This window comes from Ranitomeya imitator, chromosome 4 (genome assembly GCF_032444005.1).
Source record: "Ranitomeya imitator isolate aRanImi1 chromosome 4, aRanImi1.pri, whole genome shotgun sequence".
NCBI lineage: Eukaryota > Metazoa > Chordata > Amphibia > Anura > Dendrobatidae > Ranitomeya > Ranitomeya imitator.
The window spans coordinates 295,217,655-295,243,381 of record NC_091285.1 but is presented as its reverse complement, the minus strand read 5'-3'; the positions used below and the strand labels follow the sequence as shown (position 1 = coordinate 295,243,381).

Sequence of the window (25,727 nt, the reverse complement as noted above, 5' to 3'; positions counted from 1 at the left end):
GTAAAATCCATTTTCTGTTCCCTTTCGTATGTTTTATTGTCAATATGTAAAAGTGGAGTAATAGACTGTGTGCACATGTTGAGTATTTCAGGTATCAAAAGAAAAAAGCAGGATGCACTAACCAATCTTCAAAGTAGCAAATTTTTATTGAGTCTTCACAATTAAAACTTCATGGCTGGGGGAGAAGAAAAGGAGCTCGTGCGAGCAGGGGAGACGACGGCCGTTTCGCACGGTCCTTGCGCTTCAACGGGTCTGCATGCATCCTGCTTTTTTCTTTTGATACCTGGGACACATATGTTATTTCATGGTTTTGCACCCGATATCTTTTTCGCCATGGCTGTTGCTGACATCATATAGCTTTTTAGTACCGGCTTTCCTGAAGATTATGGATTTAGTTGGGGCAGTGCCGTCCATATGCTATTTTTTCTCCTTTACATGTTGAGTATTTGATTGCAGACATTTCTGCATCTTCTGGCAGGAAAAAAACATGTTTTTGATGATTTTTAATGTGGTTTTTGTGTTTTTCTTGCTTTTTTCCTACGTTTTTGTAATGCAATGACTGCTATTAAAACTAGTTGAAAAAAAAGCTTATATAAAGAGATAGATAATTTCACAACCCCACAACACTTTATATCATTGTATACTTCAGTACATTGTGTGTTTAGCTTATCCTGCAGCTTTTTATTATAAAGTAGATAAATGAAAAAACACTATGTGGGGTCCCATTTTTGATAATCAGCCATGTTAAAGCAAACATCTGCAGGCCCACCGTAGTCCATAGATTCCCACGAGGTCCCACGTTTAAAACCTATGGAGCTGAGGCAAAGTGACAGAATTGGTGCATCTAACGTGATGCACCACTTCTGGGGCAGCTGCGGGCTGGCATTTTTAGGCTGGGAAAAGCCAATAACCAGGGACTTTCACAGCCTGCTAATATTATCTCACAGCTGTCTGCTTTGCCTTTGCCTGGTTATCAAAATTGGGTGAGACCCCACGTTATCTTTGGTTATCTGGCCCTCCTCAGTCTAAAAATGCCAGCTCATAGCTGTCTACTTTCCCTTAGCTGGTTATTAAAAATGAAGGGGATCCCACATCATGTTTTTACATTTATTTTTTTCTTCTGTCAGCATCAGAAAGTGAGAGCTGTGCATTGCCCAGTTTTATAGATGTAAATAAAAAATGAATACTCATTGGTCCCCATGCCCACCTCTCGGTGCCTGGTCAGTGATAGTAAAAATGGAGAGGAGCATTGTGCCACCGGGTCTTCTTTAAGACCCGATGACACAATATGGCCAGCAAATCACAGTAATACTAGTAGCCATCATGGCTATGGCATTACTTTGTGTAACAGGCAATCCCCACATGTTTATTGGCTAACAGCTGTGAAACATGCGGAACGGGAACTTGAGCATTGTTCTCAAGCACCTGCGATACTGGATTGAGTAACGAGCATGCTCGAGCAACCCAGCATATCACTTATTTATTTATTTCTTCAGTCAGCACCAGAGTAGTGAGAGCAGCGTGCAGCCCAGTTAAGTACCGTATTTTTCGGATTATAAGATGCACCAGACCATAAGATGCATCTAGGATTTAGAGGAGGAAATAAAAAAAAATTGAAGCAAAAATTTGGTCAATTCTGTATTAATATACCCTATCCTGCTATGCATGGGCCCTCAACCCTATCCTAGTATACATGGCCCCCTCATCTCTATCATGATATGCATGACCCTCTCATCCCTACACTGGTATGCATGCCCCCTCATCCCTATCCTGGTATGCATGGCCCCCTCAACCCTATCCTAGCATACATGGCCCCCTCATTCCTATCCTGGTATGCATGGCCACCTCATCCCATCTTGGTATGCATGGCCCTCTCATCCTTATACTGGTATATATGGCCCCATCATTCCTATCCTGGTATGCATGGTCACCTCATCCCTTTGCTGGCTTGCATAGCCCTCTCATCCCCATCCTAGTATGCATGGCCCCCTCATCCCCATCCTGGTATGCATGGCACATTCATCCCTATTGTGGTATATATGGCCCTCTCATCCTTATCCTGGTATGCATGGCCTCCTCATCCCTATCCTGGTAGGAATGTCCCCCTTATCCCTAGCCTGGTAGGTGTTGCCCCCCTCATCCCTATCCTGGTATACAGGGCCCTCATCCCATGTTTTTCTAGGCTATTAATATCTGCCTAGCTGCCTGCCTGTCTGCCTAGCCTTTGCTGGTTATTAATTATAGGGAGACTCTATGTCATATTTTTGGGGGGTCCCCCATTTTTATAGCCAGTAAAAGCTAAGTATGCAGTTGTGTACTGATATTAACAGCCTGGGAAGCTTTATGGGTATTAACTCCTTTCCCAGGCTATAAACATCTGCCTCCAGCTGTCAGCTTTCCCTCTGCTGGTTAAGAAAATTACACGGGAGCCCTTTTTTTCAGAAAAATAATAATTAAATTAATGTACAGTAAGCTGCACACATACTGTACTAATTGTATATGTCACTTACATCTGTATATCGATATATTCTATGTGCATATACTGTATGTAATCCATCTATTCAATCCTGTTGGGTCCTTCCATGATATCACTGTAGATGGCTGCTGAATTGCCAGCTTTTCATCTATATCTGTCTGTCTATCTATCTATCTAAATCTATATCTGTGTTTTGAAGAATATTTCCTTTGAAAACTATGTGTTAATGACATAGAGAAATGCTCTATGTAAAAGCTCATGTTAAAATCGCATTGCAATCGGATAACATTCGAACTGCATTAGGATGTAAAATCGGACTGTACTCGCATGAAAAACGCGTGACACTTGCATTACACTAGTGCGATTCTAGGCATACATTACATACAGGCATACACCTCGTATCTTCTTTATCCCACAACCACAAACAGTTGTTCAACACTTTTAACTCCCTCCTCCGCCCACCACTGCCCCCTCCAAGTTCCCTAATTGTTGCCGAGGACTTTGCCACGCACTTTCAAAATAAGATAGACCAAACAAGGCAAGTCTTTGTTGTCCAACCACCACAACCCCTTTGTACGCCAGACCAATGCCTAAACCCCATAACTTCACTCTCCAAAATCTCTGAAGGGGAGCTTGCTCATCTTCTCTCCAAATCACACCTCACCACTTGTGCACTTGACCCCATCCCATCCCACTTCCTCCCCAACCTCACCACCACATTAATCTCATCCCTAACCCATTTCTTCAACCTTTCACTAACTTCTGGTACCTTCCCTTCTGCCTTCAAACATGCCACAATCACACCTATCCTCAAAAATCCATCCCTTGACCCAAGCGCTATGTCCAGCTATCGCCCCATATCTTTGCTCCCATTTGCTTCCAAACTCCTTGAGCAGCACGTCCATGCTGAACTTTCCTCTCACATTGCATCTAACTCTCTCTTCGACAACCTACAATCTGGCTTCCATCCCCACCATTCCACTGAGACTGCCCTGACCAAAATTACTAACGACTTACTTACAGCCAAAGCCAACAGACAATTCTCTATACTCCTGCTCCTAGACCTGTCCTCTGCCTTCGACACAGTTGACCACTGCCTCCTACTACAGATCCTCTCTTTTGGTGTCAAAGACGTTGCCCTCTCTTGGATCTCATCATACCTTGCCAACCGCACATTTAGCGTTTCCTACTCCCATACTACCTCTTCATCTCGTCCCCTCTCTGTTGGAGTCCCCCAAGGCTCTGTCCTAGGACCCTTACTTTTCTCAATCTATACACTCGGCCTGGGACAACTCATAAGGTCCTATGGCTTCCAGTACCATCTATATGCCGATGACACTCAGATCTACCTCTCTGGCCCAGATGTCACCTCTCTGCTCTCCAGAATCCCAGAGTGTCTATCGGCCATATCCTCCTTCTTCTCCTCTCGCTTCCTCAAGCTCAATGTGGAAAAATCTGAACTCATTATCTTTCCTCCATCACGCATATCTTCCCTACCTGATCTATCTATCAAAATGAATGAAATCACACTTTCCCCTGTCCCCAAAATCCGCTGCCTCGGAGTAACCCTTGACTCTGCCCTGTCCTTCAAACCGCACATCCAAGCTCTCGCCACCTCCTGTCGCCTCCAGCTCAAAAATATTTCCAGAATCCGTCCTTTCCTCAACCCACACTCTACCAAAATGCTCGTGCATGCCCTAATCATCTCCCGCCTCGACTACTGCAACATACTCCTCTGTGGCCTACCTTCTAACACTCTCGCACCCCTCCAGTCCATCCTTAACTCTGCTGCCCGACTAATTAATTTCTCTCCTCGCTACACTCCTGCTTCACCTCTTTGCAAATCCCTTCACTGGCTCCCAATTTCCCAGCGTATCCAGTTTAAATTACTAACACTGACCTACAAAGCCATCCATAACCTTTCTCCTCCGTATATTTCCACACTAATCTCTAAATATCTTCCCTCACGTAATCTCCGGTCCTCCCAAAATCTCCTTCTTTCCTCCACACTTATTCGCTCCTCACTCAATCGGCTCCAAGACTTCTCCCGAATATCACCCATCCTCTGGAATTCAGTGCCCCAACTTGTTGGGTTATCCACTACTTTTGGATCCTTCAATAGAAACCTGAAAACCCACCTCTTCAAAAAAGCTTACAACCTGTAATGACCACATGGCCACCTCAACACCATTGGAGCTACTGCAACCCTCGACCTACTGTCTCCTTCCCCATAATCCTGTAGAATGTAAGCCCGCAAGGGCAGGGTCCTCTTCCCTCAGTACCAGTCTGTCATTGTTAGTTTTGTTTACTGTAAGTGATATTTGTATTTTGATGTAACCCCTGATGTACAGCACCATGGAATTAATGGTGATATATAAGTAAATAATAATAATAATAATAAATTTAGTGTGGCTCCAGCCTTAGTTGAAGGCTGGCCCTTCAGCTGTTTTCCATTAGTACTAGTTAGGAGATGCTCACATGTTGTGCTTTTACCAAATTTTTCCCAAGAAAAAAGCAACATTTTCCTTTACTGGGAAAGTGAATGAAATTTCTGAAATTTTATGCACATGGTGCTTATTTTTTTGCAGTTTTTAAGCAGTTTCCAATCTGCAGCATGTCAATTCTTTCAGTATTTTTTGCAGCATTTTTCGAAAATTGAAATGAATAAAAAAAAAATACATCAAAGCGCACATTTTTAATGCAGCATTTTTGCTAACAACAATCCAGAGAAATCTGCTACAAATACTGATCCTGAGTACAGTCCTTTACTTTTTCAGCCTTTTGTTAACCCTTTTCAACTATTTTTTAGATGTGTTGCTGCCTTCAATTGCAAATAAAATGGAAAAAAAATTGTAACTTTCATCTTCTGATATGTGCTCTATGTTCTGTTGTCAATAAAATATCGCTATAAGACATTTCCAAATCATTGCATTCTTGTATACAGCATCCCAAATTTTGTGGACTTGGGATTGTATTATAATTCTATCATGTTATAGAATTATAGGATCTGGTTAGGTTAATATAATTATTGTAAGTAACCCATTGTCATCAATTTTGTATAACTTTTAACTTGCTCTGGAATTAGAAGTCGAGTGGATGGTGTGACTTAAAGTCTCACAGTCTTCTTTACATAGGAGTGCATGCCGAGAGGTCTGTCGGTCACATGAGGAAAGATTTAAGGATCTGGGAATATTTAGCTTCCAGAAAACAATGTTAAGAGGAGACTTAATAGCGGTCTACAAATATCTGAAGGGCTGTCACAGTGTAGAGGGATCATCCTTATTCTCATTTACACATGGAAACACAAGAAGCAATGGGATGAAACTGAAAGAGAGAAGATGCAGATTAGATATTAGAAAAAACTGCGAGAGTGATCAATGAGTGGAACAGGCTGCCACGAGAGGAGGTGAGTTCTCCTTCAACGGAAGCCTTCAAACAGAGGCTGGACAGACATCTGTCTGAGATGGTTTAGTGAATCCTGCTTTGAGCAGGGGGTTGGACATGATGACCCTAGAGGTCCCTTCCAACTCTAACATTCTATGATTCTTCATCAACAGTTCAATGTAACTGGTTCCCTTTAATGTGCCTCATTGTAGAATTCCCATCTAATTAAGGGGAATTCCTAATTTTGGAAATTAATAGTAAGAGCTGAGAGCATCTACATAGAGTCTCTTTTTGGAAGACTCAGCACAAAATTATATTACAAGGATAGCCCATTGATTTCTATGGCTACTGTGCAATACTTCAATCATCCTTTGCTGGCACTGCAGAAAAACACTGAGCTTTCTGGAAAAAGGCCAAAAGCTGACAATCCCTCTAAATGAATTTCCAGTCATAGTTAAATAGACTACTATATGGATCCTTACCCAAGACTTTATGTCCAGCTTATTTTTGCGGGATACAATTTTGTTGTCTAATTCTATGTAATCCTGGAGTGTGCCTTATGCAGTGACATCTAAGCCATCCTTTTACTATAATACTGTGTGAATGTACTTCTTTGCCTGCAGTAAAAAAAGGACAGCTGTATTCTAAAGGTCAGTTACAGTTGAAGGCAGTTGCAATGTGTTTGTGATATGGCGAGCTGTGACAGATGTTTCACTTCAAGCAGCAATAACCTTCTACATAGTGTCATGCAGCATGTCAATGTACTCGACTACAATCGCTTCACATACCACGTTTATCACTGTAGTTTTGAAATAACCTCAGCATGTCACAGGATTAATGACAGAATACGCTTACTCACGTTGAGTGAGATTATGTCACTGGAGATAAGTTTTGCATATCACAAAGATGGATTGCTGATTGTCTGGGTGAGAACAATTGAACCAACAATAACCTTGTTGAAAACTTATCCATCAGCAGCCTTAAAGGGGTTTTCCCATGAACAAAGTTAAATGTAAAGTTGATTATAATCAACTAGATGGTGGCCCGATTCTAACGCATCGGGTATTCTAGAATATGCATGTCCACGTAGTATATTGCACAGCCACGTAGTATATTGCCCAGCCACGTAGTATATTGCCCAGTCATGTAGTATATTGCCGAGCCACGTAGTATATTGCCTAGCCACGTAGTATATTGCACAGCCCACATAGTATATTGCACAGCCCACGTAGTATATTGCCCAGCCAGGTGGTATATTATCCAGCCATGTAGTATATTGCCCAGTCACGTAGTATATTGCCCAGCCACGTAGTGTATTGCACAGCCCACGTAGTATATTGCCCAACCACGTAGTATATTGCCCAGTCATGTAGTATATTGGGCACCGGTGCTCAGGAAGGATATAATGGAACTAGAGAGAGTACAAAGGAGGGCAACAAAATTAATAAAGGGGATGGGAGAACTACAATACCCAGATAGATTAGCGAAATTAGGATTAGAAAAAAGACGACTGAGGGGCGATCTAATAACCATGTATAAGTATATAAGGGGACAATACAAATATCTCGCTGAGGATCTGTTTATACCAAGGAAGGTGACGGGCACAAGGGGGCATTCTTTGCGTCTGGAGGAGAGAAGGTTTTTCCACCAACATAGAAGAGGATTCTTTACTGTTAGGGCAGTGAGAATCTGGAATTGCTTGCCTGAGGAGGTGGTGATGGCGAACTCAGTCGAGGGGTTCAAGAGAGGCCTGGATGTCTTCCTGGAGCAGAACAATATTGTATCATACAATTATTAGGTTCTGTAGAAGGACGTAGATCTGGGGATTTATTATGATGGAATATAGGCTGAACTGGATGGACAAATGTCTTTTTTCGGCCTTACTAACTATGTTACTATGTTACTATATTGCCCAGCCACGTAGTATATTGCCCAGTGACGTAGTATATTGCCCATGCACATAGTATATTGCCCAGTGACGTAGTATATTGCCCAGTCACGTAGTATATTGCCCAGTCACGTAGTATATTGCCCAGTGACGTAGTATACAGCACAGAGCCACGTAGTATATTGCACAGCAACGTAGTCTACAGCACAGAGCCACGTAGTATATTGCACAGCGACGTAGTATACAGCACAGAGCCACGTAGTATAGTTCCCAGCTACGTAGTATATTGCCCAGCCACGTATGTCACAGGTTAAAAATAAAAAAATAAACATATACTCACCTTCCGAGGGCCCCTTGTAGTTCGGTCACATGACCGAGACGTCATGGCAAGTCCTTCTCGCGCAGGTGCGCAGGACCTGTGATGACGTCGCGGTCACATGACCGTGACGTCATGGCAGGTCCTTCTCGCGCAAGCGCGCAGGGCCTGTGATGACATCGCAATCAAATGACCGTGACGTCATGGCAGGTCCTTCTCCCATACCATCCTTGGCACCGGAACCTGCCACTTGCATGGAGCGGTCACCGGAGCATCGCGAAATGTGAGTATATAATGATTTTTTATTTTTTAAAATTATTTTTAACATTAGATGTTTTTACTATTGACGCTGCATAGGCAGCATCAATAGTAAAAACTTGGTCACACAGGGTTAATAGCGGCGTTAACGGAGTGAGTTACCCGCGGCATAACGCGGTCCGTTACCACTGGCATTAACCCTGTGTGAGCGGTGACTGCGGGGAGTATGGAGTGGGCGCCGGGCGCTGACTGCAGGGGAGGGACTAATCAGACTGTGGCCGTCGCTGATTGATCGCAGCAGCCAAAACAGGCAGCTGGCGAGACCAATCAGCGACTTGGATTCCTTGACAGACAGAGGCCGCGACCAATGAATATCCGTGACAGACAGAAGGACAGACAGAAAGACGGAAGTGACCCTTAGACAATTATATAGTAGATAGATTTTGTAATAATAATAACTTCCACAATTGTATGTGTTTAGTTTTTTTTTCCTGTGCTGATATAATCGTATATACTGTATATACTCGAGTATAAGCTGAGATTTTCAGCCAATTTTTTTGGGCTGTAAGTGCCCCTCTCGGCGTATACTCGAGACATGTTCGGCAGGGGGGTCGGCGGGTGAGGGGGCGCGGTCCCTGCATGTCCCATGGTCTCCGGCGCCTGCAACTCTTTCTCTGTTCAGCAGTCACGTGGTACCGCTCGTTAAAGTAATGAATATGGACTCCACTCCCATACGGGTGGAGCGCATATTCATTCCTGTAATGAGCGGTACCAGTGCCCGCTGAACAGAGGAAGAAGCTGCCGGCTCCCGGAGACCATCTGTCTGGGAGAAGCTGCCAGGGACCGCGCCAGGAGCAGGTGCGTATTTCATATTCACCTTTCCTCGTTCCACCGCCGCTTCATCGTCCACGTCCTCTGCTGTGACTGTTGAGGTCAGAGGGCACGATAACGTATTAGCGTGCGGGCCGCCCTCTGCCTGAACAGTCACTGCGGAGAAATGGGATGCTGAGGAGCAGTGGGCAGCGACAAGAGGTGAGTATGTCTTTTTTTTTTTATTGCAGCAGCATTACATTTGGCACTATTTTTATATGGAGAATCTTATGGGGCCATAATGAACTGTATGGAGCATTATATATGGCACATTGTTATATGGAGCATCTTATGGGGCCATAATGAGCTGTATGGAGCATTATATGTGGCACATTGTTATATGGAGAATCTTATGGGGCCATAATGAACTGTATGGAGCATTATATGTGGCACATTGTTATATGGAGCATCTTATGGGGCCATAATGAACTGTATGGAGCATTATATGTGGCACATTGTTATATGGAGCATCTATGGGGCCATAATGAACTGTATGGAGCATTATATGTGGCACATTGCTATATGGGGCATCTTATGGGGCCATAATGAGCTGTATGGAGCATTATATGTGGCACATTGTTATATGGAGCATCTTATGGGGCCATAATGAACTGTATGGAGCATTATATGTGGCACATTAGTATATGGAGCATCTTATGGGGCCATAAAGAACTGTATGGAGCATTATATGTGGCACATTGTTATATGGACCATCTTATGGGGCCATAATGAACTGTATGGAGCATTATATGTGGCACATTGTTATATGGAGCATCTGATGGGGCCATAAAGAACTGTATGGAACATTATATGTGGCACATTGTTATATGGAGCATCTTATGGGGCCATAATGAACTGTATGGAGTATTATATGCGGTACATTTTTATATGGAGCATCTTATGGGGCCATAACGAGCTGTATGGAGCATTATATGTGGCACATTGTTATATGGAGCATCTATGGGGCCATAATGAGCTGTATGGAGCATTATATGTGGCTCATTGTTATATGGAGCATCTTATGGGACCATAAAGAACTGTATGGAGCATTATATGTGGCACATTGTATATGGAGCATCTTATGGGGCCATAATGAGCTGTATGGAGCATTATATGTGGCACATTTTTATATGGAGCATCTATGGGGCCATAATGAACTGTATGGAGCATTATATGTGGCTCATTGTTATATGGAGCATCTTATGGGGCCATAATGAACTGTATTGAGCATTATATGTGGCACATTTTTATATGCAGCATCTTATGGGGCCATAATGAACTGTATGGAGCGTTATATGTGCACATTTTAACACTTAACCTACTGATGTCTCAATCAATTTTACTTTTATTGGTATCTATTTTTATTTTTGACATTTACCGGTAGCTGCTGCATTTCCTAGCCTAGGCTTATACTCGAGTCAATAAGTTTTCCCAGGTTTTGTGGCAAAATTAGGGGTCTCGGCTTATATACTCGGGTCGGCTTATACTCGAGTATATACGGTATGTGTCCCTGCTGTGTACTGTGTAATGGCTGCGTCACCATACAGGACCATGATCTGATCATACCACAGCTCCTGAGGGCTGGGGGGGGACAAAAGAGAGTATACAGACAGCATGGGGTCACAGCTGATTCTTTTAGTGAGATAAAACATTTCACTGCCTGTTTTTTTATATGTGTTACCTCAAACAAAGAATTACCGTATATACTCGAGTATAAGCCGACCCGAGTATAAGCCGACCCCCCTAATTTTGCCACAAAAAACTGGGAAAACTTATTGACTCAAGTATAAGCCTAGGGTGGAAAATGCAGCAGCTACTGGTAAATTTCAAAAATAAAAATAGATGCTTATAATAGATGTTCATTATTGCCCCATAGATGCTCCATATGCAACTGTGCTATATAGAATGCTCTGCACCGTTCATTATGGCCCCATAGATGCTCCATAGAAAGTTGTGCCATATATATATTGCTCTGCACCGTTGATTATGGCCCCATAGATGCTCCTTATAAAGCTGTGCCCCATATATATTGCTCTGCACTGTTGATTATGGCCCCATAGATGCTCCTTATAAAGCTGTGCCCCATATACGGTATATTGCTCTGCACCATTGATTATGGCCCCATAGATGCTCCTTATAAAGCTGTGCCCCATATGTATTGCTCTGCACCATTGATTATGGCCCCATAGATGCTCCTTATAAAGCTGTGCCCCATATACGGTATATTGCTCTGCACCATTGATTATGGCCCCATAGATGCTCCTTATAAAGCTGTGCCATATAGAATCTTCTGCACCGTTGATTATGGCCCCATATGTGCTCCATATATAATGCTGTGCCCCATATAGAATGCTCTGCACCGTTGATTATGGCCCCATAGATGCTCCACATAAAGCTGTGCCATATAGAATGTTCTGTACCGTTGATTATGGCCCCATAGATGCTCCATATATAATGCTGTGCCCCATATATATTGCTCTGCACCGTTGATTATTGCCCCATAGATGCTCCATATAATGCTGTGCCATATAGAATGCTCTGCACCGTTGATTATGGCCCCATAGGTGCTCCATATATAATGCTGTACCCCATATAGAATGTTCTGCACCGTTGATTATGGCCCCATAGGTGCTCCATATATAATGCTGTGCCCCATATAGAATGCTCTGCACCGTTGATTATGGCCCCATAGATGCTCCACATAAAGCTGTGCCATATAGAATGTTCTGTACCGTTGATTATGGCCCCATAGATGCTCCATATATAATGCTGTGCCCCATATATAATGCTCTGCACCGTTGATTATTGCCCCATAGTTGCTCCATATATTGCTGTGCCATATAGAATGCTGCTGGTGCTGCAATAAAAAAAAAAAAAAATCACATACTCACCTTTCTTGCTCAGGACGCCGGCGCTTTCAATATTTACTTGCTCCTCGTGCGGCTCCGTCTCCAGCACTGACGCTCAGCAGAGGGCGCGCACTGACTACGTCACCGCGCCCTCTGACCTGAGCATCACTGCTAGAGGACGCTGCAGACGGAGCCGCACCGGAGCGAGGAGCAGGTAAATATAGTGCAGCGCTGCGCTCCCCTTACCTGCTCCGGCGCGGTCCCTGCTTCCCCGACGCTGCAGTTGCTTCCTGTAATTGAGCGGTCACAGTTACCGATCATTTACAGCAATGAATATGCGGCTCCTCCCCTATGGGAGGTGGAGCCGCCTATTCATTTCTGTAATGAGCGGTGCCATGTGACCACTCAGTACAGGAAGAATCTGCAGCGCCAGGGAAGCCAGGGACTGCAGGGACCGCGCCGCAGCAGGTAAGTATAACTACACAGCCCCCGCTCCCCCTCACCTGCCGACCTCCCGGTATATAGTTAAATAAATAGGGCAGCACACTGCAGCGCCAAAACATGCAAACTTGAAAACACGAAATTTAAACTGCATTACTGCACTAGAAATATGAAAAATGAGAGCTTTTAGCGCATAAAAATGGCCAATTTTATGTGTACCTCGTAGCCACTTTACGGAATCTCTCTTATACGAGGTCCTACTCTAAACCTACCTCGCTGAGAATAAACGTCTCCATCTGAATGGGTACATGTGAAACCTCTCCTTGGACTCAAATTCTCTCTCACTGTGGAGGGGTATTGGACCTACTATAATTAAAACACCTGAAGCTAGGAGGCGGGGAGTGCACGATCAGAAGGCTAAAGAATACATTTCAAAAACCTGACCTGCACATCCAAACATAGACTGAGTGTGAACAGGTGCTGAACCCAGAGTCGCCAACTTGTATATAGTTAAGTAAATAGGGCAGCACACTGCAGCGCCAAAACATGCAAACTTGAAAACACGAAATTTAAACTGCATTACCTCCCGGTATATGACTCGAGTATAAGCCGAGAGGGGGACTTTCAGCCCAAAAATATGGGCTGAAAATCTCGGCTTATACTCGAGTATATACGGTATCTGCAATCCCCTGCTATAATGACTATGTACTCTTTTGATTCCTCCCCTGCCCAGGAGCTGTGCTATGATCAGACCATGTTCCCGTACGGTCAGACGCGGCCATTACACAGTACATAACAGGGATACATCTATAAGATCATCTCAGCACAGGAACATTTTATGTACACATCCAATTGTGGAAATTATTATCATTCCAAGATCTATTGATTAAAATGAACTAACTTCTTTAACCAGGCTTTAAATAAGTAAAATATTTGCAAATACTTTGTAAGAGCAATGTACTGATATTTTTTCCATACCACACTCAAATCACTAGGTGAAATGTTATGTTGCACCAATGGTTGAAACAGACATAAGAGGGCCCCTGTGCAAGAACAATATATGGGCCCTGCAGTCCAATAGATCATCATAATGCACAATTCACCTGCTTTTGAGGTGGAAATTGGCCCCCCTTAGCTCTTGGACCCCTGTGCACCCACACAGGTTGCACTAATGATTTATCCACCCAAGTGTTAAATAAAGCAGTAAAAGTAACCTCATGTCCTAACTAAAGCCATGCTACTGTAGCTGCTCAGTCATGTGATAGATAAAATCGGTGCATAACTCATAAGCGCTCCTCAGGGTTCCTTTGTGGTTTGCAACCATTTGACTGGATGGGCAATGCCTTATATATTGTGCGAGTGTTTTTTGGTCTTCAATTAAAAGACATACGCACGCAATAGCAATTTCATTACGATGACCAGTTTGTTATTTTATTATGAAGGCAGAATCTTTGTAACTATAGGTGGCAAAATCCTTTACTGAAGATAGAATAAACCATCTATAGTTTATATAAACAATCTATAGTTTTAGCGCTCCTAGTAACCGGACTGCAAATATTTGGGTAGTGTTTTAGCTATTAGAGATTTGGATCTGTAGCTGTATATTGCTGCCCTCACATAGAGCAACATTCATAGTGATAGGGACACTCAAAATCCCATTCTCAGTGATGCTGGATGATTATCGTGCTACATCAGTACAAGAAATGTATACAGTACAAACCAAAATTTTGGACACTCCTTCTCATTTAAAGATTTTTCTGTATTTGCATGACTATGAAAATTGTACATTCACACTGAAGGCATCAAAACTATGAATTAACACATGTGGAATTATATACTTAACAAAAAAGTGTGAAACAACAGAAAATATGTCTTACATTCTAGCTTTTTGAAAGTAGCCACCTTTTTCTTTAATGACTGCTTTGCACACTCTTGGCATTCTATTGATGAGCTTCAAGAGGTAGTGACCGGGAATGGTCTTCCAACAATCTTGAAGGAGATCCAAAAAGAGGCTTAGCACTTGTTGGCCCTTTTGCCTTCACGCTGCGGTCCAGCTCACCACAAACCATCTCGACTGGGTTCAGGTCTTGTGACTGTGGAGGCCAGGTCATCTGGCGTAGCACCCCATCACTCCCCTTCTTGGTCAAATAGCCCTTACACAGCCCGGAGGTGTGTTTGGGGTCATTGTCCTGTTGAAAAATAAATGATGGTCCAACTAAACGCAAACCGGATGGAATAGCATGCCGCTGCAAGATGCTGTGGTAGCCATGCTGGTTCAGTATGTCTTCAATTTTGAATAAATCCCCAACAGTATCACCAGCAAAGCACCCCCACACTATCACACCTCCTCCTCCATGCTTCACGGTGGGAACTAGGCATGTAGAGTCCATCCGTTCACCTTTTCTACGTCGCACAAAGACACGGTGGTTGGAACCAAAGATCTCAAATTTGGACTCATCAGACCAAAGCACAGATTTCCACTGGTCTAATGTCCATTCCTTGTGTTCTTTAGCCCAAACAAGTCTCTTCTGCTTATTGCCTGTCCTTAGCAGTGGTTTCCTAGCAGCTATTTTACCATGAAGGCTTGCTGCACAAAGTCTCCTCTCAACAGTTGTTGCAGAGATGTGTCTGCTGCTAGAACTCTGTTTGGCATTGACCTGGTCTCTAATCTGAGCTGCTGTTAACCTGCGATTTCTGAGGCTGGTGACTCGGATAAACTTATCCTCAGAAGCAGAGGTGACTCTTGGTCTTCCTTTCCTGGGGCACTCCTCATGTGAGCCAATTTCTTTGTAGCGCTTGATGGTTTTTGCCACTGCACTTAGGGGACACTTTCAAAGTTTTCCCAATTTTTCAGACTGACTGACCTTCATTTCCTAAAGTAATGATGACCACTCGTTTTTCTTTACTTAGCTGCTTTTTTCTTGCCATAATACAAATTCTAACAGTCTATTCAGTAGGACTATCAGCTGTGTATCCATCCACTTCTGCACAACACAACTGATTGTCCCAATACCATTTATAAGGCAAGAAATCTCACTTATTAAACCTGACAGGGCACACCTGTGAAGTGAAAACCATTCCCGGTGACTACCTCTTGAAGCTCATCAAGAAAATGCCAAGAGTGTGCAAAGCAGTCATCAAAGAAAAAGATGGCTACTTTGAAGAACCTAGAATATAAGACATATTTTCAGTTGTTTAACACTTTTTGTTAAGTATATAATTCCACATGTATTAATTCATAGTTTTGATGCCTTCAGTGTGAATGTACAATTTTCATAGTCATGAAAATACAGAAAAATCTTTAAATGAGAAGGTGTGTACAAATTTTTGGTCTGTACTGTACATCCCATCCATGTGATCCTAGCTTCTGTGTCAAAATAATCTGAGTACCATTAGAGATCTTACTTGACATTCTTTAAACCTTCCACCGACTCTATCAAAGGTTGTGTGCCCTATTGATGAGTAGGATTAGCGATGTCCCTGGATTCTGCAAGTACAATAGCTCTGTTACTCTGTGCCCAAACAATATTAAAAGCATCAGATTGCTTTGACCTCTGCTTCTATTCCATTCTCTTCAAGGTTTTCAGAAGGAATAATTGAAAATGGTGTCCAATCTGCAGGGGGCATGATAAAGCGCAGGAAGAGCTAGGCAGGATGATGTATGGTTTAGTGGAAAAATATTCAGTATAAGGTCAGGTGCATATCCTGAAAATACGCTCGTCAGCACCTGACCTATCTTATTTTATTAATTTACATATTTGCTTAAAGATGCACTCCCATTAATTTTTTTTTTTTTATTAAAGGGAACCTGTTATCAGTTTTGGCCGATATGAACTAAGGCCACCACCTTTCGGGGCTGACATAGAGCATTCTATAATGCTGTATATCTGCCTCCAACCTGACCTGTAAGAGAAGAAAAATAACTTTTATTATACTCAACTGCGGGACGGTCCAGTCCGAGGGGTGTTGCTGGTCTTGGTCCGGCGCCTCCCATCTTACAATCGCCGTCCTGCTCCTGCGCTGGCGTACTTTTCTAACCTGTTGAGGGCAGAACAAAGTACTGCAGTGCGCCTGCGCCGGGGCTCTTTGACCTTTCTCAGCGCCTGCGTACTGCAGTACTTTGTTCTGCCCTCAACAGGTGAGAGAAGTACACGATATCGGGAAGATTGTGTGGATGAATGAGGGAAGTGTCATCCACATGAAGCAAGCAGAAGGACAGCGATCATAAGATGGGAAGCATCGGACCAAGAAGAGCGACACCAATCAGAGCGGACCACCCCATAGGTGAGTATAATAAAAATTACTTTTCTTCTCTTATAGCTCGTGTTGGGGGCAGATATACTGCTTTATAGAATGCTGTATATCAGCCCCAAGCGGTAGTGGCCAAAACTGATGACAGATTCCCTTTAAATGTTTGTATGTGTCTGTGGTGTAGTGTGAGTGTACTAGTATGCTCATCCATCACCACCATGTCCGGGATCCAGCGCCGTTCTGCTCCTCTTAATGACGTCACCACAATTCTGATTAGCCGACTCACTCTGTGATCTATGCGTGAGCCGGAAGTCTCCTTTACAGTGTAAGCCTATATTGCCTAGTTCCGATGCTCCACGGACTTGCATTGTAAAAGCCACTTCTTGGTAATGTAGAGTGCAGTGTGACGTCACCTAGAAGAGCAGAACAGCACTAGATCCCGGAGAGAGCAGTGGTAGGTGAGTATATTAAAACACTCACACTACACTACATATACTGTATATACATATTTGCTGTATAAATACTACTGGGAGTGCTTCTTTAATTTGGGTTTAGGAGTCCAGTAGGCAGTACTAATCAGTGACTGACAGCTATCTCTGCAGGTATTCTTGCACTGGGAAGATAATAAATCAGTGAGTCAGCCCACTTGACTGAATAGCCAGAATAAGCAAAGACATGAATAAATAATATGCAGGTTATACTTCATATCTTACCTCAAACTTTTTATCAGTTTGTTCAGCTCCTTAAAGCAAATTTGTCACTAGGTTTTTGCCACCTAATCTGAGAGCAGCATAATGTAGGGGCACAGAGCCTGATTCCAGTTTTGTATCTCTTACTTGGCTGCTTAGTGTAGTTTTGATAAAATCACAGTTTTATCAGCAGGAGATTATGACTAGAGGACTAGTAAACCGTCTGCCATGTAGTCCTCCACATTCATGAGCTCTATATAACCCCGCCCCCACCACTGATTGGCAGCTTTCTGTGTACACAGTACATGGGCATAAAACTACCAATCAGTGGTGTGGGCGGGTTTACACAAAGCATAATATTCAGATAACTGGTAGAGCTGCAGCAAGTCAACAGTAATTTTATCAAAATGATATCAAGCAGTCCAATAAGTGATACATACAGTAGCTGGAATCAGAGTCTCTGATGGAGTAGCAGAAACCTGGCGACAGATTCCCTTTAACTTACTGACTGCAGATAGGACTGTATTTTAAATGTATAGGCTACTCTGAACCATATGTCCTTTCAAGATCAATAGTTCTAATCATTTGGTCAGAAGGGTGAATTCAAGGGTCTTTACTGAATTACCCCAAAATGTTTGGCACTCAGTCATAGCTTGCTACAAATTATGTAAAATAAGGAGGAAAAGTCGCATTAGGACAGCTTGTGTGTATTTACAGTATAATCTGTATATTATTATGCTTTTATGATATACTATGTATGTTAACCTATCCCAGTTTTAAGAGGTGACGATTTTACCCCAATCTACATTTTGTCTGCCACCCTATTAATTCTTATATAAAATATGTACTGTACATGTGTTATGTATTACAGAAGAAGGAAAACGATATGGACCAGTTTTTGAAGAGCAGCCTATCGACACTATTCACCCAGAAGAATCTTCAGATGGAAAGATATCAATGAATTGCAGAGCCAGAGCTAACCCCACTCCCATCTACAAGTAAATAGAGACAATACATTGTAAATATACAATGGGTACGAAAAGTATTCAGACCCCTTTACATTTTTCAGTCTTTGTTTCATTTCAGCCATTTGGTAACTTCAAAAAAGTTCATTTTTTCTCATTAATTTGCACTCTGCGCCCCATCTTGACAGAAAAAAGCAGAAATGTAGTAATTTTTGCAAATTTATCAAAAAGAAAAACTGAAATATGACATGGTCATAAGTATTCAGACACTTTGCTCAGTATTGAGTAGAAGCACCTTTTGAGCTAGTACAGCCATGAGTCTTGGGAATGATGCAACAAGTTTTTCACACCTGGATTTGGGGATCCTCTGCCATTCTTCCTTGCAGATCCTCTCCAGTTCTGTCATGTTGGACAGTGAACGTTGGAGGACAGCCTTTTTCAGGTCTCTCCAGAGATGCTCAATTGGGTTTAGGTCAGGGCTCTCATTGGCTCAGTCAAGAAAGGTCACAGAGTTGTTCTGAAGCCACATTATTTTAGCAGTGTGCTTAGGGTCATTGTCTTGTTAGAAGGTGAACGTTCGGCCAAGTCTGAGGTCCAGCGCACTTTGGAAGAGGTTTTCATCCAGAATATCTCTGTACTTGGTCACATTCATATTTCCTTCAATGACAATCAGTCGTTATGTCCCTGCAGCTGAAAAACACCCCCATAGCATGATGCTGCCACCACCATGTTTCACTGTTGAGATTGTATTGGGCAGGTGATGAGCAGTGCCTGGTTTTCTCCACACATACCTCTTAGAATTATCACCAAAAAGGTCTATCTTCATCTCATCAGACCAGAGAATCTTATTTCTCTTAGTCTGGAAGTACTTCATGTGTTTTTTTGTAGCAAACTCTATGCGGGCTTTCATATGTCTTCCACTGAGGAGAGGCTTCTGTAACACCCCAGGAATTTGGTTGTTACAGTGGTATTGCCTTCTTCACGGGGAGAGTGATGCCGTGCCTGGAAGCAACAAGGATCCCTTTAACAGGTAACATGTACACACAACACTGTTCTGACTCCAGGCCAGAAGGGGGAGCTCTAGACCCGGTTTCAGGGGAGCTTCCCTATATATATTCTGGCAGGAGGAGGCGTTAGAGAGTCGGAGTGAGGAGTGGAGAGTCTGTGAGGAGAACTGGAGCTGAGCAGACATGTGGTTCTGCAGCTCCTGAGAGGAGAGTCAGACAGTCTGTAAGAGACAGTGAGGGGAGAGGAAGCAAAGGAGAAAAGAGAAACTGGAGGGGAGATGCGAGTGGGCTCCCTCCAAGATCAAGTGCAGAAACCAGAGGCCGAAATTCCGAGGTTGTGGGGGTAACTGTATGACCCACAGCAGAAACCGGCAGGCAGCAGATTCCAAGTCTCCTGGCCACCACTACACCCGAAGGCACAGCAGCAGATAGAGCACGGAGTCACCACTAGAGAGGGATCCCTATAAAAAGGCTTGAGTTGCCTGCCATGCAGGTAATGTCCACCTAAAAGTACAGAGAGGGAGAGGACCTTGTATAAAGCCTCAGGCAGCAAGGGACTGAGAACACAGCACAGTAAGCAAGGCTTCCAACCCCACCTGGCTAGGGGGATTTCGAATCGCTTCCAGGCTGCCTGGATTCCAAAGATCACCTGTAACCTGTACCTGAACTGCATCAGTAAAAGGTAAAGAGACTACAACCTTGTGTCCTCCAATTCTTTTCTGCACTTCACCATCTATCATCTAACCTTCCCCCATGACAGGACACCAGAGAGAGGGATCCGCCCCTCCAGGACAGGAAACCTACTGAAAATAAAAGAGCGGTACCTCTCCCTCGCTTTAGTTGGGTTTCCTGTCCTGACGGGGACCCTAGTGCTGAAATCACGGCAGTTTGAAGATGGATGTTCCACTCATCCATGCCTGTCCCGGACTGGAATAGCAGGCACAGCGCCTGCATGCCGGCCGTCAGACTGTGGAAGCGCCGTTCGCGGGTCCTGTGGGGCTTAGCGCACGTGCGGGCATTGGTGTAGCACAGTCAGGGGTCATGTGACTCTTCTGCGGCTGCCGCGCCGCTCTCCCTCCTCTGCTGGCTGCCTGCGGCTCCATGGAGCTGACTTCCGGGTGCGTAGCTAGCGTCGCGCGCAAGGCACGCTGGGAATGGACGTGCCCGCGTGACTTCGGTACTACGCGCCAGATCCAAGATGGCGGCGCCCATAGCAAGAAAGCCGGCCGGGATACATGTCCTTTAAGCATGTTCCGGCGGGGTGTGGAGGAGGGAGGGGCATGGAATGGGCACAAGAGGAGGCAGAGAGCACAGTGGATCCCTCATTATATGGAGGGATGACCACAGAAAAGTGCTCATGGCCAAAGGCTCTCCACTATGGAGGATCATATGGAGCAGCAGCTCTTTACCAGGTGCATTGCCTGGCCATCAGAACACAAAGAGGAGTAGCCGCTCAAGTGGAAGGAGCGGCAGTCGCCCGGACCGGAGGTCACAGGACTCCTCAGCATCTAGGAGAGACGTTGTCCATACTCCTGTTCAGCCTCAAAATCCGGTACCCTTGATTGCCATTAGGTGGTGAGTGATCTTTGTGAATGTCACCTTAGTGGTAATCGGCTACATTTTCTGTTTCCCAGGCGCCGAGGAATGCTAGTGCCAAGTTAAACAACAAGGAATATGCCCCCTGTAATGTCCCATTAGCATTTCAGTGGCAGAAAAATCTCTGCGCTGCCTGTATTCAAAAGACTATTCAGGAAGAAACCCCTGACTTCACCTCTAGCCTTAGGGCCATGATTAGGGCAGAAGTTAAAGGTTCTTTAAAATCAGTCCTTAAAAAGGGAGCAATAAAGGCCTTGGGCTCGTTACAGATTCTGAAGCCTCACAATCTAGTGAGGAATATCATGGGGAACCTCTGTACCTCTGTCTCCCTCCCCCTCCTCTTCCTTATCCTCTGACTCCTCTTCAGATAGCGATGTAGGGGGCCGACCATGCTTTCTGACAGAAAACACGGATAGACTGGTGAAAGCAGTCAGAGCTAACATGGGCCTAAAGGACGAAAAAGCGAATAAGTCCTTAGAGGATGTTATGTTCGGAGGTCTGGAGGAAAGAAGGAAGCGCGCATTCCCCATTAACACTATTGTAAAGGCGCTTATAGACAAGGAGTGTAAGAAGCCTGAAAAATCTGGTAGCGTCCCCATATCTTCTAAAAGAAAATATCCCTTCGAGGAGAAAGACTCAGACTCAGAAGGGTGGGATAAAATCCATAAAATTGATGGAGCTGTAGCTAGGTCATCTAAAAAGTCGTCCCTGCCCTTAGAGGACGGGCATGTTAAGAGACCCATTGGACAAGAAGGCGGATGGGTTCTTGAGACACACCTAGGAGGTGGCCGCAGGGGGTCTGAAATCGGCAATAGCCGGGACATGTACTGCCTGCTCCCTTATGGTCTCGCTACAACAGATAGAGGAACTACTAAAGACTAAGGTGCCAAGAGAAGAGGTCCTAGCCAATATGGCGCTGGTACAAGGAGCAGCAGCCTTCCTAGCAGATTCCTCAGCAGATTCCGTAAGACTGGCAGCTAGAGCAGCAGGCTTGTCTCATGCAGCTAGACCCGCATTATAGCTAAAGGAGTGTCCTGGTGACCTGCCTTCAAAGAATAAACTTTGTTCCATCCCATATGACGGTCAATTCCTCTTTGGTCAAAAGTTGGAGGACAATTTAGAGAAAGCAGGGGATAAAAAGTGGGGTTTCCCTTGCTTTCAGGTGGATATTAGAAAACCTTTTCGGGGAGGAAAATTTAATAGAGGCCACTCCCCTGGAGACAGAAGGAACTGGGACTTCAGAGACAGGAAAGGATCTGGGTACATGTTTAAAGGACCCTCTACGTCATCAAAAAAGCCCTCCCAATGACGTCAGATCAGAGGTAGGGGAAGACTCTCTTTCTTTTTCCCTGCCTGGGTAAATATCTCTACCAGTCATTGATATTGAGTGTCATCAAAGACAGCCTAAAAATAGACTTTATTTGTCTACCCCGCCAGACTTTTGTTTTGACACCCCACAGAAAATCCCCAGGAGAACAACTAGTCTTGGGGGCGGAGGTGTCGGGACTGGTGCTAAAGCAGGTTCTAATAGAAGTCCTGAGGGAGGAGGAAGAAGGAGGGTTTTATTCCCCCCCTCTTTTTGATACAAAAACAGGACAGTTCACGAAGGACTATTGTCAACCTGAGGAAACTCAATCAGTCAGTGGTAAATTATGTCTTCAAAATGCAGTCGGTAAATACGGCGATAAAAATGTTGTTCCAGGACTGCTTCATGGCAGTTATAGTCTTGAAATATGCCTATTATCATGTCCCAATCCATCGGGACTATCAAAAATTCCTGAGGGTAGCACTGTATGTCCAAGGACAGGTCAAGCACTACCAGTATGCAGCCCTCCCATTCGGTCTGTCTGTAGCGCCGATAATATTTACCAAGTTAATGTCAGAAGTCATGTCCTTCCTCCGTTCTCGCGATGTAGTTATCATCCCGTACCTGGAAGACTTACTTATAATAGGGAGGTCGGTGGATCACTGTCTAAGCCAAATAGAAGAGGTGACTACGATCCTAACAGTACTGGGCTGGAAGATAAATACCCTCAAGTCAAAGTTAGCACCAGAGAAAGTTCAATCCTTCATCGGGTTGGTTCTGGACTCCTGGCGCCAGCTCTATCTCCTACCAGAGAACAAAATAATCAAAATACAGAGTCTTGTGCTGTTGGCAGTACAGCAGCCTGTAATGACACTAAGAAAGGCGATGTCCCTTCTGGGATCACTAACATCCTGTATACCCGTTGTGGGTTGGGCACAATTTCACCTGAGACAACTACAGTGGGAGGTCCTGTCAGCACAAAAATTGTTGAAAGGGCATATAGAGGGACAATTACACCTTTCGGTGGGCATGAGAGATTCCCTTATCTGGTGGACTATAAGGGATCACGTGGCATCAGGGGTCCAGTGGTTAACGCCGGTAGAGAAAGAGGTCACGACAGACGCAAGCAGTACGGGATGGGGTGCACATCTAGGGGCCCTCTCGATCCTGGTCCTAGCTAGAAAGAGATCAGACGTTGAATGTGAAGGAGTTGTGGGTGGTAGAAAAAGCCTAAAGACATTTCCTCCCTTTCCTTCAGGGTTGCCATACCCGAGTCATGTCGGACAACCAGGGGGGAACAAGGTCCCTTCCCCTTATGGGGGCAACATCTGTCCTTTTCCAGTTAGCAGAACAACACCTACTATCCCTCACAGCTCTTCACAAAAGCGGACTACGTAAGTCGCAAAAGGTAAAGGCAGGGAGAATGGTCGTTGAATCCCTGGGTATTCCAACAGATCCTGCAGGCTTGGGGCAGGCCAGTGATAGATCTATTTTCCACTCTTCACAACAGGAAAGTGGAGAGCTTCTGCTCATTAGATCCAAGAGAGGAGCCAGGGACCAGTATGCCACTCTCAGGTGAAGGGCTTCCATCTGGCAGCCTAGAATTTGAGAGGGAGTTACTGAGTCGGCAGGGATTCTCACCAGGGCTAGTCTCCACCCTGTTGAAGAGTAGAAAACCGATTACATAAAAAATCTATAGTACGGCATGGAAAAGGTTCCTGGAGTTTCTGGGGCAACCTTTGGGGGATGAGGCTCCGGTAGGAGCTATTCTCCAATTTCTACAGATGGGTTTGCAACTAGGGTTTGTAACCAATACACTCAAAGTACAAGTGTCATCATTAGGGGCCTTATATATTTGCAAATTAGCAACCAGTAGCTGGGTGTCCCGCTTTATTAAATCATGTAGTAGGTCTAGACCGTTGGTAATTCAAAAAGTTCCCCCTTGGAATTTGAATCTAGTTTTAGACGCTCTAACTGGGAGTCCATTTGAGCCCTTACAGGAGTCGTCAGCAAAACTTCTCACTCTTAAAACAGTGCTACTAGTAGGGTGAGTGACTTGCAAGGCCTGTCTATATGCCCTCCATACACACAGATATTTGAGGACAGGGTGGTTTTAAGACCAGATCCGGCCTATCTACCCAAGGTAGTTCTTAAATTCCATAGGAGCCAGGAGATCGTATTGCCCTCATTCTGTGAGAATCCTAGGAATCCAGGTAGCTGTGGCTACTTCCTGGGCAGAAAAAGCAGAGGTATCGATTGATCGGATATGTAAGGCCGATACCTGGTCCTTGCCATCTACCTTCTTTACGCACTACAGGCTGATCCTACCCTCAACTGATCTTACCTTTGATAGAAGGGTGCTGCAAGCGGTGGTCCCTCCCTAAGGTGTTTCATTCTCCAAAAATCTCTCAGGTGTGCTGTCATGGTAGAAGGGAAAACACCAAGGTTACTTACCGGTAGCCGTTTTTTCCGGAGCCCATGACAGCACCTGTATATTCCCCCCCCCCCTTTTCACTCTTTGGTGTGCACTTTAGTTGGGTGCTTTTTGTTTTGTTAATATGATGTGGTGATAGTTTGCCATGTATACTAACCAGGGAGACCTCTCATGCTCAGTAAACCAACTGAAGTGAGGGAGAGGTACCGCCCTTTTATTTTCAGCAGGTTTCCTGTCCTGGTGGGGCGGATCCCTCTCTCAGGTGTGCTGTCATGGGCTCCGGAAAAACCGGCTACCGGTAAGTAACTTTGGTGTTTCTAAGTACACCGGGAGCCCTGGGGACTAACCTCTACCTGTGGGGAGCTGTACCATCTAAGCTGCAATACCTTCATCTCCAGTGGACCCCTTTAAGCAGTGTCGACCATCCCTGGCCGAGCACCACAGGTGGTGTCACAAACATTCTTTAGACTTCATTCCCATTTTCATTAAACCCCTTTTTACTGGACCAGGTCCACAGACTGGGTCACTGCCACCGTGACCACCCCTTTAAGAATAGAACCGGCCTCATACCGAGTACTGCACGGTACGGTTCTAGTGGGTGCTCCATTTTAGCGTCATGAGCAGGATGGACCGACCCATTGAATTGGGTCTTGTGCGCCTAAGAGACTGCTTAACTGAGAAATCTTTGAACTGTTAGGCTAAGTGCACACATTGCAGAATTGCCGCGGAAATTGCCGGCCAAGTACCAAGTACCCCACGGTCCTAGTGTGCGCTCCACTTCCATCAGGCCACTCTGCCATAAAGGCCTGACTGATGGAGGGCTGCAGTGATAGTTGACTTTGTGGAACTTTCTCCCATCTCCCTTCTGCATCTCTGGAGCTCAGCCACAGTGATCTTGGGGTTCTTCTGTACCTCTCTCACCAAGGCTCTTTTCCCACAGTTGCTCAGTTTGGCTGGATGGCCAGGTCTAGGATGACTTCTGGTGGTCCCAAACGTC

At 44.5% G+C, this 25,727-nt stretch overlaps 1 protein-coding gene across 2 annotated transcripts in view; it reads left to right on the top strand.

The window, feature by feature from the left end:
* CNTN1 (contactin 1) overlaps positions 1-25,727 on the top strand; it is a 295,541-nt gene that overhangs the window by 176,351 nt on the left and 93,463 nt on the right. For both annotated transcript variants that reach the window (XM_069764781.1, XM_069764782.1), the window contains one exon: positions 18,294-18,420. In XM_069764781.1, the coding sequence (XP_069620882.1) occupies positions 18,294-18,420 (127 nt within the window). The remainder of the gene's footprint in view (positions 1-18,293; positions 18,421-25,727) is intronic.